At 46.8% G+C, this 15,764-nt stretch overlaps 1 protein-coding gene across 1 annotated transcript in view; it reads right to left on the reverse strand.

The window, feature by feature from the left end:
- Positions 1 to 1,119: 1,119 nt before the first annotated feature.
- The window catches only part of CCDC124 (coiled-coil domain containing 124), a 62,969-nt gene continuing 48,324 nt past the window's right edge, over positions 1,120 to 15,764 (reverse strand). The window contains 1 exon segment of the mRNA XM_082246591.1: positions 1,120 to 1,756. Within this exon segment, the coding sequence (XP_082102717.1) occupies positions 1,558 to 1,756 (199 nt within the window). The 3' untranslated portion in view covers positions 1,120 to 1,557.

Below are 15,764 nucleotides of genomic sequence, written 5' to 3' on the forward strand. Positions count from 1 at the left end.
CCTCCTACTCCATATGGGCCTCGTCCTCCTCCTACATCATTCAAGATGATTATTTTTTAATTTTTTATGTTTTTTTAAGTTATTTACCTATCCACATTTGTTTGGAGAGCACTTGCCATGCTCTTAAGATGATTGTGCTGCCATTTGCAGCCCTCTAGCCCTTTCCATGTTTGTTTTAGAGCCATTTTAGTGGTCAAAAGTTCGGGTCTCCATTGACTTCAATGGGGTTCGGCATTGGGGTAAAGTTCGGGTAAGTCCGGGTCACGAACCCGGACTTTTTTTTCAAGTTCGGCCGGACCCGGACATCCAGGTGTTCGCTCAACTCTACTCCTGACTAGGCAGAATAAAAAAGCTGAATGCCTATAGCAGGAAGTGGGAGTATATCCCCTGGGAATGCCCCATAGGTGTGGTAAAGCTTTTTCCTGCCCACTGTCCTACTCCTGTAGGGTGGCAGCATAACCCAATGGTCAAGAAGATTCTGGAGCTGTGTCCATCAATGAATGAAAGAGAAATGTAGATTTTTACATGTAGGAGAGAAGTGCCAGAAATGGACCGGCTGGCAAGTGGTTTAAAACTGGTAAGCTGCAATTCAATAAAAGTTTTCTTTTGGGTTTATTACTGCTTAAAATTACTACTAATTATATTGCAGCACTTAGGAATTGGGCTACAGGTATTCTGTTGTTCAGTACATAGCAGATGAGATACTATAATTAACTGAACATTGAAAAAAAAAAATAAAAAAATAAAAGAAGAAAAAAAACACTTCAGAATAGTGGAGACATTAATCACTTCAAGTCTTGGGAAAGACCACACTCATAATGCTGTACATATTTATTTTAGGGTAATGCTAAAACATAAAAATTGTGTGAAAGAGCTATTATGAAGTTTTCCCCCCCATACCTGACGACATGTAATGTAAAGAGGGTGAAATTCTCCAAATAAATAAAATTCACTGTGTAGTCATTATATAAACAGCTGATTCCATGCTGTTCCATTGCCAACAGAGAAAAAAAGAAGCTCTTGTCACATATCTATTACCCCTAAATTGGGAAAAAAGTGGAATAACATGATAGTTTGTTTAAAAGAATAATACTAATCAACTATTTCACAAGATGGCTATACTGTTAAATAAGGAATTCTACTTTGGGATTTATTTAGTAAAAGTTAAATAAAACAGATACAAGGCTTTTCTCTTTATTTTGATTTTGTCATAACTCTGGTTCCTTTTACTCCTTTGATGCCAATAGTTGCCTGCCATTAAATAAAACAACACTGTGAACAGAAAAGTCAAAAGCTATTTTAACAACTCAATTTCCTAATTCGTTTTTAGCTTTCTTTAGCAGTCCACCATTTGGCACGCACTCTTAACTTTGTTTTTCCAGAATGGTATGGTATTCTGGATATCATTGCTCATTCCCCAGCACACATTAAAGATTTGCATCCTACAAGCCGTACATGTACTCTGACTGCCCGGAGAGGTTCATCCAGCTATTGTCCTCTCAAGGAAAATGTTGAAAAACAAGCTGAGGAGTTACAGCTCTGAGCCAGGACTGTTCATTAAACATTGTAGGAAGCATGCCGCTGGTTCATGGGATTCTCAGGCGACTTCATCCATTCCTTCTTCAAAAGCTGTTTCAGCTGGGATAACCTCATATTAGGATTTTCCTGTTTAAGGCGTGGCAAGTTTTCTTCCTCATAGGCTGTAAAGGCAGCTTTCATACGACGCTCTGGGTGGCGGTCAAGTTCCTTGCCAACGCTGTGAGCAAGAAGAGAAAGATTAGGTTTATGTGTAGCTCAACTGAATAGACCCTGTCAAGTAAAACATTTGAAAAAAGTACATACTGTGAAGAAGAAAGAGAATCCCTAAAGTGATTGTAAACCTCAGACATGAAATATGAACAAAGCATATCCCTCTATAGTGTGTACTTGTCTCAATAAAAAGCACTAAGTGTCATTTCTGTCTGCTGCTTCATTTCTCTGCGATCAGCATGAATCACTTCTGACAAGTTTTTCTGACACTAACAGAAAAATGGTGACAGGGGAGGAGCCTCTAGCTGATTGACAGCCTCAGCTCTTCTTGTGTGCTGTGTGGAGGGGCGTGTGTCCGTTTCCTCCAATCATCTCTCAGACCTGTCCCCACTAAGCCCTGCAGAGTTTAACTTCAGCTCTCCACACCATTTTTTCTAAACTCTCACACAAATGTAAGAACTTTGAATGGATGTAGAGAAGAGAAACCCGCATGTATGAGGATTGGTTTCATCTCCGTGTATCACCCGAGGATAGTCCCTTCATTTAAAATAAGTAAGGGCTTACAAACACTAACACTTTCAGGAGTGTGGATCTTCTGTGTCCTCTGCAGTGCTCAATGGGTTCCTTCTACTCGCCACAGTAAAGACGTCAATATTGTGTGCAACAGTGATGTGAAGGTCAACCGGAGGAACCACTAAGAGCTATGGGTGACCCAGGCAATACACACTTCAGGAATTTTCTTTAGGGGATCACGTCTCAATGCCAGAACAGAGTTCATCGGCATAAGAGACAGGAGAGCTAGGTATTTTGCTTCTTCCTTATGGTAAAGAGCTTTGCGTATGTTTTATACGACAGGCTCTTTAAAAATAGTAGCCTAGGTTAAGAAACCGGCAGAAACAGCTGTTACCTACCATATCTAAGGCCCCCTTTTAGTGTTGCCAAAGCACAATTTCCAGCAGCAGTGCTAGGTCTAGGACAGCATAATACTGTATATAATGCTACAGTGGTCTGGTTTTCCCCATAATTGGTGCTGCTTCCAGGACCTGAGCCATTGCAACCTCCAGAGTTCCAGGGGTAACAGCTGATCTGATGCATTCTCTTTGAACTTTGGGAATGCAATAGCTGCACGTTTTCATTATTGTTCCAACTTTCTAGCTTTTAGTGGCAGTGTGGCTTTCAAAAGACAACAACCGGTATTGGTTGGTCCCTTTTTTGTACAAACCCTTGAAAGGCCAAGGAGTCAAAACTCAGGTCAGTTTACTTTAATTCCGACGAGCATGGTACTTTTTATCTTTGCAAGTAATAAAAATAAAGGAGAACAGGAGTGCACTTTGTTCTGCATGCCTTTGACCCGTATTCATGTAACTCAACCGGTCAAGGTCTCTGGTGAGATCCTGACTATAATGCATATGCACTATAATGTATCCACCCACCAGCAGCTGGCTCAGGCTCTCAGTGAGCCGTTGAGAGCCTGAGCAAGCTGCTCCCGCCCCCTCCACAGCCCAGCACTCAAATGAGTTCTAAGGGGCAGAGCAGAGAGCGGGTGACCGATAGACACCAGTTCTCTGAACACCGAAAACTGAGCGATCAGTGGTCTTCGATTGCTCATTTCTCAGTGTAGAAGCAACGGGGGCAAATGCAACATCGGATCAATGCTGTATCCACCTACGTGAGTAGAAGTGTTTTTTGTTTTTTTACTTCTCAACTTCTCTTAAAGTAAATTCAGCAAGACTTGAGCTGCCAGAATCTGATGCAGCTGTGCATAGCAAACAATCAGTGTTTATTTTTAATTTTCAAAGCTTAAAAATAGAGTATCTACTTTTAAGGTGCCCATTATACAACATCTAATTTATAAATTCAAAGGGCTACATTCACAAAGCGGTACTTTTGTCAAAAAGCTTTTTGATATTTACTAAAAAAACGTTACTAAAATACAACAGAAGTTATTTTATGAAGTCATGCAGTATTGCAGTATTTTAGTAGTGAAAGTCTGCAGCAATTTGGAACCGCCTCAAAAGGTAAATACCATCAGGCCCAGCACCTGCATGCAAGTCCGGAGGGATGACCCATCTGTTGGACAGCAGGAGATGAATTGCAGCCTGCAATTTCTGGAGTTTGTACAGAGGAACGAGCACTCTGACTAAGAGAGTCCAGAGTCAGGCCCAGATAGTCCAGCTTTGTGGACAGAACAAGGGCAGACTTCTGAAAATTCAGAATCCAGCTGAACGTCTGCAAAGTTTGTAATGTGATGCCCAGGTTATTTACCAGAGCAGAAGGAGACTCCGCTCGCAGAAGGAGATCGCCCAAGTAGCCCAGTACCGCGATCCCCCGTTGGCGTAGCAAAGCTAGAACTGGGGCCAACACATTTGTGAAGACCCGAGGAGCAGAGGCGAGACCAAAGGGTAACGCCACAAACTGATAATTCTCCTCTACCATGGCAAAGCAGAGGAAGCACTAGTGACTGGCACAGATTGGAATGTGAAGGTAAGCATCCTTGATGTCGATAGAGGCGAGAAAATTCCCCCTGACGCAGGGATTGCACCACCGTGCGAATGGACTCCATTCTGAACTTCTGCACCCACACAAAGCAGTTCAGCCCCTTGAGGTCCAGGATTGGACACACTTTGCCTTCCTTCCTGAGAACTGTAAACAGGTTTGAGTAAAAACCCTGAAAACTTTCCAAAGTAAGAACCGGAACAATCACCCCTTGATGTAACAGGTCTTGTACCTCCCCAAACAGACCCTGTAAGCCCTCCGGGGACCAAGTTGGAAGGAAAGAACCTTGCCGGGGGACAAGAGCAAAACTCGATCTCGTAGCCGGACCGAATGACTTCGTGGAACCACTTGTCCTGCACCAGGGAAGTCCACTGCTCCGGAAACCAGTGAAGACGTCCCCCTACCCCCGATACGGGTGAGGGCGCACATTCATGCTGAAGGATTCTTGTCCGTGGGTCTGGAGAAGCCTGCTCTTGGCTTGCCAGACCAGGTTCGCTTGGATCCTCCAGAAGAGGCCCTGAATGGCTTCGAGCCCTTGTCAGTCGACCCTGAGGGACGAAAAAAACTTTATAGGAGCCGAAAAGGTTCCTTGCCCTTGGTAGCCTGTGGAAGAAAGGTAATCTTCCCCCTGTGAGACCTTTTATGATGTCATCCAGGGTAGCTCTAAACAGGCCATCTCCTTGAAAGGGAAAATCAGTCAAGGCCTTTTTAGAAGTCTGGTCCGCAGACCAGCATTTGAGCCAAAAGACACGCTGAAGGACCACTGCCAAAACAGAGCCGAACCACTAGGGGAGCCGCATCCAAAGAAGCATCACAGATAAACTGCAGCCCCTGGACCAGCTGGTCCACCAGTTCAGAAAAGGCAGGGGGGAGCTGTTCTCCCTCCAGGTCATGGCATAAAAGCTTAGCCCACTCAGTCAGAGTTTGTGACACCAGGGCAATGGTGAATACCGGCCTCAGTGCCGAACCAGCAAGAGTGTACATATTGTGGGCCACAGCCTCTGCCTTCCCCGTCAGCGGCATCCTTAATGGCCGGAATCACAGTTGCATTGTTCAATCTGGAAACCGGAGGGTCCACCACCATTGGAACAGTTCACTTCTTAAGAAGGGACTCTTCATAGGGGTAGCACCTAGTAAAGCGCTTAGGGCCCCACAGGGATGCTATGGTCGTGCCCACGCTTTAGCGACAATTCTGTCAACATAGGCGGGGAAAGGAAACACCTTTGGAGCTCTGGGGGGCTTGTGAGTGCCAAAGGGAACCTGCGCCTCCGTCGCAGCTGCATCCTCCATCTTCAAGGTCTCACGCACAGACACAATCAGTGCTCCCACCAGCTCCTTTTCCTGCGTGGTTGCAGATTTGGAGAAATCATCCTCACTATCAGAGGATTGCGGGCGCGTGGTTGCAGACCCAGCAGGGTGACCCACATCTATGGTGGCCAAATCAGATTTAGGATCTGATGAGACAGATGAGGCACAGGAAGGCGGGGGGGGGTTTGCTTTTTGCTAGCCCATCGCCCGAAGACCACCTCCACCCTGGATACAAAGTACTCCAGGACCGCTGTCAGTGCATCGATGGATAATTAGGACCTGGAGCCTCAGAGAGGGGATCAGGTGGGTAGATGTGCTCCTAAGACTGCATGAATCACCAGGGGGACCCCACAAAAAGTGTAAAACACTGCAAGGGACAACCCCCACTACGCTGGCAGCACCACCCGGTCGCCAGGCACAAGCACCATGCGATCCTCAGCAGAGAGGGAGAGAAACCCACCAGACTCACCACCCAGCAGAAACAGGCACCTGCAGCCACCAGGATAATCTGCGCGGCAATCAGGAAGTGAAAGGATCCAGGAGTCTGCTCCAGGAGATGAGGAGGGGCTCTCACCGCTGAAATCGCCGCCCACAGGGCTTCACTGTCATGGTCGCTGCTATTTTCAATGGCAAACCACTGAAAAATGGCCGCTGGACCACACAAACATGGCCGCCATGTATAGAAACACACAGGCCACAACAAAATAGTGGCCCCACGCAGCACCATGAGGCTTACAGGGACCAAGGAAGGAACCCAGGCGTCAAGGACAGATCCAGCCAGGACAGGGGGCCCTAGCAGGAGCCCTCACCAGGTACAAATCCCCCGCAGAGTCGATTGTTCAGTCGCTGGTGGTGCACCCCCCCCCTGGCCCCCATCGCCAGCATAGCGCTCTGCCCCCACCCCAGGAGGTGGATCAGACCATCCAAACAGTTCTAACATATGTGGAGGGGGAGAAGGGTAAGATGGGGGACAGATGACAGGGGGGGCGGTGCCTGATGGGAAGGAGGGGAACCCGGGGGTCTGACTATCCCAAGGAGGGGCCCACGTCTACCCCATAACCCTCCAGGGGGAGGGGGGGGACCGCTACTCACCATAACAGGAACCAAACGGGCACCGCTCCAGACAGAACTCCTCTCCATAGAAATGGGGGGGGCTGTCAGTCATGAGGAACGCAGCGACTCGGACCGAGACCCGGTCATATGCGACCTCGCAAGACGTTTAACTCGCAGGCCAGCTCAGCTAGCGCGGAGCTGAGGTCTGCGCGCGCTCGCTGGCCAGACTGGGGTGACCACTGGAATACATAACCCAACTCAACAGAGGGGCAGGCGCTGTGTCAGTCAGTGAACCTCAGGGAAAAGGATTTTACGGTAAGACGAAAATCCAGTTTTCTCTTTCATTCACTGACGGACACAGCTCCATATCTTCTTAGACCCTTGGGATGTCCCAAAGCAGTGTCAATATGAGGGTTGGGAAAACACAGCAATACATGCAATTCCCAAAAAGGGCTAAACATAGCCAACCAGGTAAACCAGGAGCTTGCTACCAGGAAAAAATACACCCTCAAGAGGCAGGAGCCTCTGCAACCGCAGCCTGCAAAACTTTGCGGCCAAACGCAGCATCCGAAGATGCAAGTACATCCACCTTATAAAAACTTTGTGAATGTGTGTACAGATGACCACATAGCTGCCTTGCACACCTGAACCAGACGCCGAATGATGAAAAAGGCCCAGGAGGCACTAAGCGCCCTTGTAGAATGCGCCTTGACAGGAAAAGGAGGAACCTGACCTTTAACAGAATAGGCCTGCACCACTGTCTGTCTGATTCATCTAGAAATAGTCGCAGCAGATGCAGCCTGCCCCTTACAAGAACCATCCGTAAGGACAAAGAATCGGATTTTCGAATCAACTCAGTCGCCACCAAGTACACTCTGATTGCCCGAACCACATTCATGGAATGTAGGGCAATTTCTTTAGGATGTTTTGGCTTAGGACTCAACAGATGGCAACACAATATCCTCATTTAAACAAAACCCTGAGACGACCTTCGGAAGAAACGCCTGATAGGGTCGCAACACCACTTTGTCACTATCAACCACCAGGTAAGGTGACCGACGAACAACACAGCCAAATCCAACACCCTACATGCAGAAGTAATAGCCACCAAAAAGGCCACCTTCTGTGACAGATTGAGCAGAGGAAGGTCATGCATGTTTTCAAAAGGTGGTTTCTGAAGTACAGACAGTACCAGGGATCTCACTAGAGGAGCCAGATGGCAAACCTCCTGCACGAAAGTGTTAACCAAGGAATTCGCAGCCAACGGCCTTTGGAAAAATATTGCCAAGGCGGAAATCTGGCCCTTGACGCTGCCCAGAGCCAAACGCTGATCTACACACCTTGTTGACACAAAAAAAGGAATGGGGAGACACCCTCCGAGACTCACACCAAGTAATGTACGCCCTCCAAACTGGATGATAAATCTTCCTGGAAGTAGATTTTCTAGCTTTCAACAGAGTAGGAATCACCAAATCCGACAGCCCTCTGTCCTTCAGCACCTGGCTTTCAAAAGCCATGCCGTTAAAGACAGCGACCGTAAAGCAGGATGGAAGATCGGTCCTTGAGACAAAAGATCTTTTCTGAGAGGAAGCCTCCAAGGAGCATCAGCTACCAGTCTTACTAGGACTGTGTACCAAGACCGGCAAGGCCAGTCTGGTGCCACCAGAATGACTGGAATCCCTTCCACCTCAATTCTGCGCAGCAGTCTTGGCAGAAGTTGTAGTAGAGGAAAAGCGTAAATTAGGCCATACGGACCTCAAGGGGCCACCAGAGCCTCAGCAGTGTCGGCCAGAGACCTTGCCACAGACCTCTGAACCTTCCAGTTGAAACGAGAAGCCAACAGGTCCACATCCGGGTCCCCCACCGGAGACACAGTTGTTGAAACACCTGCCTGACAATTTTTCCCTCCTGGAATGTGCACCACAGAGAGGGCTGTAACACATCGTTCTGCCCACCTTAGAATGCCAGCTACTTCCAGGGCCGCTAGGGCACTTCTTGTGCCTCCTTGATGATTGACATATGCCGTGGCACTGTCTGATTGAACCCGTACCGGACACCCCTGCAGACGATACGTCCTTCTGGGACAGACAAAGCCTGATCGCCCCAATTTCCAGGAAATTGAACGGCAGACTGGACTCCTCCCGAGTCCAAACACCTTGAGTAGGGTCTGTGCTCAGAACACCGCCCCACCCGGACAGACTGGAATCCGTGGAAATTACTGTCCAATAAAGGGGGAGAAAGGACTTCCCTTTGCCGAAGCGCCGGGGAACGGAGCCACCAAATCAGAGATCCCTTCAAATCCCTGCAGAGGCCTGGTATTAAACTGAGCAAACAGAACAGCCTCAAAAAGGTGGAGACCACCAAACCCAGCACTTACATGCAAGTCCTAAAAGATCACCGACGGTTGGACAACAGGAGCTGAATTGCATCCTGCAACTTCAACAGTTTCGCCTCTGGAAGAAATACCCAGGCTGCGGCTGAATCCAGAGTCAGGTACAGGTAATCCAGTTTGGTGGACGGAGTCAGAGCAGATTTCTGAAAATTCAGCATCCAGCCAAACTCCTGCAGAGTTCACACAATGATATCCAGATCGACCTCTAGAGCCGACGAAAAATATACTTGCAGAAGAAGGTTGTTGAGGTACCCCAGTACTGCAATCCCCTTCTGCCTGAGAAAGGCCAACACTTTTGTGAACATCAGCGAAACTGAGGAGAGACCAAAAGGTAATGCCACAAATTCATAATTCTCCTCTCTCATGGCAAAGCGAAGGAAACGCTGATTCCCTTACATATATTGGGATATGAAGGCAAGCATGCTTGATCTCGATAGAGGCCAGAAAGTCCCCTTGATAAAGGAATGCCACTACCGTGCAGGTGGAATCCATCTGAAATTTCTGAACACGCACAAAGCAGTTCAGAGCCTTGAGGTCCAAGATCGGATGGACTCTGCCTTCCTTCCTAGGAACAGTAAACAGATTTGAATAAAAACTCTGAAAACGTTCTGACTCTGGAAGCGGCACAATCACTCCCTGTGATAACAGATCCTGCACCGCACCGTAAAGACCTTGCAGCCGATCTGTGGACAGGCGCAAGTTGGAAGGGAAGAACCTTGCCGGAAGCAAGGAACGAAACTAGATCTTGTAACCGCTCCAAATCAACTCATGGACCCATTTGTCTTGAATCAGCGAGCCCCAGGCGTCCAGGAAGAAGTTAAGACATTCCCCCACCCCAGATACGGGTGAGGGCACCCCTTCAGGCAGAGGAAGGCTTATCTGCGGAGCCAGCGAAACCCACTTTTGACTTACCAACCCAGGGTCCCTTGGAGCCTCCCGCGAAGGTACGGGTGGATCTCGATCCCTTGTCCTGTGAGCCTGCTGGACGAAAGGGCCACTTGTAGGCTGAAAAAAAATGGAACTCGTTTACCAGGAGGCTCCTTGCTTATAGCAACCTGCGGAAGCAGAGTACTCTTACCTCCCATAAGACCTTTAATGATCTCTTCCTTAGAAGCGCCGAGCAAAGGGTCTCCTGCAAAGGGAAGGTCAGTCAGCACCTTTTTGGAAGCCTGGTCAGCCAACCAGTAATTCAACCATATCATGCGGCGAAGTGTCACCGCAGTCACAGATACTCTGCAAGCCAAATGGATATACTCCAGATATACTGTAGCCCCTGTATCAACTGATCCGCCAGCTCAGGAGGATGTTGACCTCCTTCTAGATCCTGGTGTAGGAGCTTTGCCCATTCCGTTAAGGTCTGGGAAACCAAGGTGATAGCAAAACACTCGCATCAAAATTGAGCCCACCACAGTGACGAGGTATTGGACCAGAGCCTAAGCTCTCTAGTCCACAGGGTCCTTAAAAGATGGGGAATCCTCCACCGTAAGAAGCGTGGCCTTATTCAATCTGGAGGCCTGAGAGTCTGCTGTTGGTGGGACAGTCATCTTCTTTAAAAAAGAGACTCTTCAAAAGGACACCTTCGGTATTCCAACCATGCTTTTCGGGGGCCCCCACTGACTAGCAACAATCTCGTTGAAATAGGCAGAAAAGGGGAACATCTTAGTCACCTTGGATGGCCTACGGGTGCCAAATACACCAGTGTCCTCCAATTTAAAAGTTTCCCCGCACTGATACAATCAGTGCCTCCACAATCGCCTTTTCATGTGCGGCCGTGGTGGAAGAAGACTCATCGTTACTGTCAGAGCACTCACGGTACATAGACGCAGGCCCAGTGGGTTGACTCGCGTCCGCGCCAGCCAAATCCACCTCAGATCCTGAGGAGGCAGAGGATGCAAGTGAAGGCGGGGGCACTTCTTGGCAGGCTGATTTTGCATGGACATATCAACTTTTGACACAAGTGACTGCAGGACCGCCGTCATGGCTGTCAGGGCAGACTGGGACCCAGAGTGTTCTGCAGCTTCTGAGAGTGGGTCTGGTGGCGATACCTGCTCCAGGGACTCCATAGTTAATTCGGAGGCTGCCCTTAAGCAAGGGAAAAGTTTTGTTTTTTTTAAAAAAAAAAACCCTCACACCGCTACGGTACTGCAAGACCCAGCGCACCAGTGGTGCTGCTATAGCAGAAGAAGGAGCTGTATACCTGCAGGGACTCACCACCACCACCTATTCAGAGCACCAAGCTGCTTGCCATGCTGTGATCAAAGAGAAAGCGCTGTCACTGCCACTAGAGGCCCACTGCCATATCACTGCTCCCAGGCAGTGATATGGCCGCCAAAAATGGCCGCCGGACTACACAAACATGGCCGCTGTACATCCATCTACGACAAAATGGCGGTGTAGCACAGCACCCAGACCAGCCCTAAAGGTACTTGTAGTCCACCGGGGGGCCCTCACAGGGACCCCCCATGCAGCCATTCATCGCAGGAGCATTGAAAATGAGCCACCCTCCAGCCCATCACCAAATAACACCCCAACAGCCCGTGTACCCCAAGGTGGACTAAGGGGGGGGGGGGGAGTAGGTGAAGGCAACCAGTACAGGGGAACCCTGCTAGTGAAAGGGGGGGGCATGGAGGAAGGGCAGTATACCCCCCCGGGACTGCCCATGGGCACAGCCAGACTTTTTCTGCCTAGTGTCCTACTTCTGTAGGGGGCGGTATATAACCCAACGGTTATAAAGATCTGAAGCTGTGTCCATCAATGAATGAAAGAGGAAAAAAGTATTTTTAATACAGAAATGCTGGCTTACTAAAAAGTATGTCCATGTACAGTATAGTATGCAATCAATACTTGGTCAGGCCTCCTTTTGCATTAATTACTAAATTAATGCTGCGTGGCTTGGAGGCGATCAGCCTGTAGCACTGCTGAGGCGTGTTGGAAGCCCAGGTTGCTTTGATAGCGGCCCTCAGCTCGTCTGCATTGTTGGGTCTGGTGTCTCATCTTCCTCTTGACAATATCCCACAGATTCTCTATGGCAGGGCTTCCCAAACTTTTTTGGGCCGAGACCCACTTCTGAATACAGTTATTTTTCGGGACCCACTTGCTTGTAATTGAATATTGTAAAGCGCTACGGAATTTGTTGGCGTTATATAAATGCAAATATTAATAATAATAATGCATATTTTAAAGGGAGGGGGATGTTAAATTAAAAATATCAATTTATTTTTGAATACACTTAATATTTAAATAAATATAAGGCTATATGGCACTCACCCTCCTTCCTCTCCCAGCGGTCCACAGTGAAATTGAAGCCCCTGTCTGCCCTCTCCAGGGCCCAGCACACCTCACCCAGAGTCTCCATGATGAGGAGCTCTATGCTGGTCTTGGTGTCCTGGCTCTTCTCCTTCAGATCCTCTACTGGGGTCACAGAAGCTGCCATGAACTCCTGACACCACCAGGCCACCTGGTCTCCTATGACACCAAGGCTTCTGTCTCTGTCTGTTATAGCTGAGAGAATCCTGCCGCCAGCCTAGCCACCACCGCTGCTGCCAGCAGGACCAAGGAGCTGGCTCTGCACCCCATGAACATATCCTACATAACAGCCCACATACTTACTCACTGATGCAAGTATCCTCCTCGTGGGAAATGCAGACCAGCCTCCATAAACTGCATGCAAAAAAAACAGTTTTTTTTTTGGTCATGCTCCAGGCCACCTGTGAATTGCAGTTGAATCGTAAGTAAAGGGGATGCTGATCTTTGTAGAAGGAAGTGTACATCTAACAGCTGCAGCTGATCCAGGAAGGAGTGTAGTGTTTACGCTGGTTTGCCTGTCCTATGAGAATAGGAAGGCCACTTGGTCTGGTGAGTTGCCACCTTTATCTATGTCACAACGGTGGAGGATATACTGTCTGGTGACCCCATAAAACACACTGGTGACCCCAAAATGGAGAAAAGGATTGTTACAGAGATGGACATTTAATGTGAAAGGACTTGTGCTCTTTTTCATGCTGTGATAGATATAAGATATCTGCGCTACTATTACTTTGTATATGATTCCATTAAGGGATTGTGCATTCAAGTAATTTGCAAACAGTTTTTCTTTAAAGTAGCAGCGATATTTCTCTAAACGAGACCTTTATGATATGGATTTCTGCGTAGAGGATATAGTATAATATTACCGTGTGGTGCTATTTATATTATATATTTATTTATACTTTTCAGTAAGCCAACATTTCGGTGTTAAAAATAATTTTTTTTGGTCTTATGTAATATTCAAATATTCTGAGATGCTGAATTTCGATTTTTCACTAGCTGTAAGCCTAATCATCGAAATTAAAAGAAAGACATTTTTGAAATACATTAAACGCCCCTCCATTGCGGGGGTTACGTTCCGGACCCAGCCGCGAAAAGTGAAATTCCGCGAAATAGAAAAACCCTATTAAAATGCATTGTAGGCATGTTTATTTTACTGTCACTGTACGTGTAAAAGCATTTTAAGGTCTTTAAACACACTTTTAAAACAATAGAAACTCATTTAAACACATAAAAGATACTAAGAGACATAGCAAGAGCTATGGAAAACACAAAAATATTTCATTTTTAATGATTTATATAGTAAAATAACATTACAAAAAAAAAAAAACGCGAATTACCGGGACCGCAAAAACTGAACCGCGATGGAGCGGGGGATTACTGTATACCACTCTGTGTGTAACACAGCTATATAAAATATAGGAGTTTCACTTTTTGAATTGAATTACTGAAATAAATTAACTTGTTGATCATATTCTAATTTTACGAGCTGCACCTGTGTGTGTAATTTGTATATATATATATATATATATATATATATATATATATATATATATATACACACACACATATATATATATACACACATATATATATATATATATATATATATATATATATACACATACACACACACACACACATACATACACACATACACACACACACAGCTACAAGAAAAAGGTATGTGAACCCTTTGGAATGATATGGATTTCTGCACAAATTGGTCATAAAATGTGATCTGATCATCATCTAAGTAACAACAATAGACAATCACAGTCTGCTTAAACTAATAACACACAAAGAATGAAATGTTGCCATGTTTTTATTGAACACACCATGTAAACATTCACAGTGCAGGTGGAAAAAGTATGTGACCCCTTGGATTTAATAACTGGTTGAACCTCCTTTGGCAGCAATAACTTCAACCAAACCTTTCCTGTAGTTGCAGATCAGACGTGCACAACAGTCAGGAGTAATTCTTGACCATTTCTCTTTACAGAACTATTTCAGTTCAGCAATATTCTTGGGATGTCTGGTGTGAATCGCTTTCTTGAGGTCATGACAGAGCACCTCAATTGGGTTGAGGTCAGGACTCTTCAAAAGGCGTATTTTCTTCTGTTTAAGCCATTCTGTTATTGATTTACTTCACAAACATGGAGGTGGAGTCTATGGTAAGTCAAAAATCACATTTTCTCTTTCGTTCACTAACGAACACAGCTCCTGATTCTTCTTAACCATTGGGACGTCCCCAAGCAGTGTTAAACATGAGGCGTGGGAAAAAAAAGCTGAAAAAAAAAATTCCCAAGGCTAACCATAGCCAACCAGGTAACATGGAGCTCAACCATAAACAGCTGGAGCTCACCTGAAAAAAAAACAATACACCCTTAAAGAGGTCCAGGTTCTCTAAACAGCAGCCAGCAAAACCTTGCAGCCAAAAGAAGCATCCGCAGAAGCCAACAAATTCACTTTATAAAAATTTTGTAAAAGTGTGCACCGACGATCAGATGGCCGCCTTGCAAACCTATGTCACTGACGCTTGTTGACGGAAAGCCCAGGGGACACCAAGCACCCTAGTAGAGTGCTCCTTGACAGGGAAAAGAGGAACCTGACCCCTGATGCAATAGGCCCGAACCACCGTCTGTCTGATCCATCTGGAAATGGTCACAGCAGAAGCGGACAACCCTTTGTGAGGTCCGTCCGTCAGCACAAATTAGAGAGTCTGACTTCCTAAAAGACTCCGTAGATGCCAGGTACACCCCAATTGCCCGGGACCACATCCAAGGCATGCAAGGTAATTTCCTTCAGATGTTTAGCCTGGGACACAGGGAAGGCAACACAATGTCTTCATTCAAATGACATTTAGAGACCACCTTAGGAAGGAATGATGGACAGGGGCGAAGCACCACACTGAATGAAACTAAATGTCAGACATCCGGACGAAAACACCAGGGAGTGTGAGGCCAAAGGTTGTTGGAAAAAGACTGCCAAAGCCGATACTTACTCGATGGTACTCGAGGCCAATTTCTGTTCAATCCCCCGTCAAAGCAAGGTTAAGATCCGATCCACCGAGAAGGAGCGAGGATGAACCCCCTGAGACTCACACCACGCAATGTACGTCTTCCACGTATGATGGTGGATCTTCCAAGAAGTAGATTTCCTAGCTTTCAACTGTGTAGGAATCACTGACTCAGACAAACCTCCATCCTTCAGCACCTGACATCAAAAGTCATCAAAACCAGCAACTGTAAAGCAGGATAGAAAATCGGTCATTAGGACAGCAGATCCATCTTGAGAGGAAGCCCCCAAGGAGCATCGGCGACCAGCCCTACCCGATCGGTGTACCAAGATCAGAGAGGTCAGTTTGGATGGAATCCCTTCTGCTTTGATCCTGCACAGGAGTCGTGGCAAAATTTTAGAGGGCTGGAATGAAATCGGTCAGCCCACCTTAGAATGCCGT

The sequence above is a fragment of the Pelophylax lessonae genome, assembly GCF_965119305.1.
Source record: "Pelophylax lessonae genome assembly, chromosome: 1".
Taxonomy (NCBI): domain Eukaryota; kingdom Metazoa; phylum Chordata; class Amphibia; order Anura; family Ranidae; genus Pelophylax; species Pelophylax lessonae.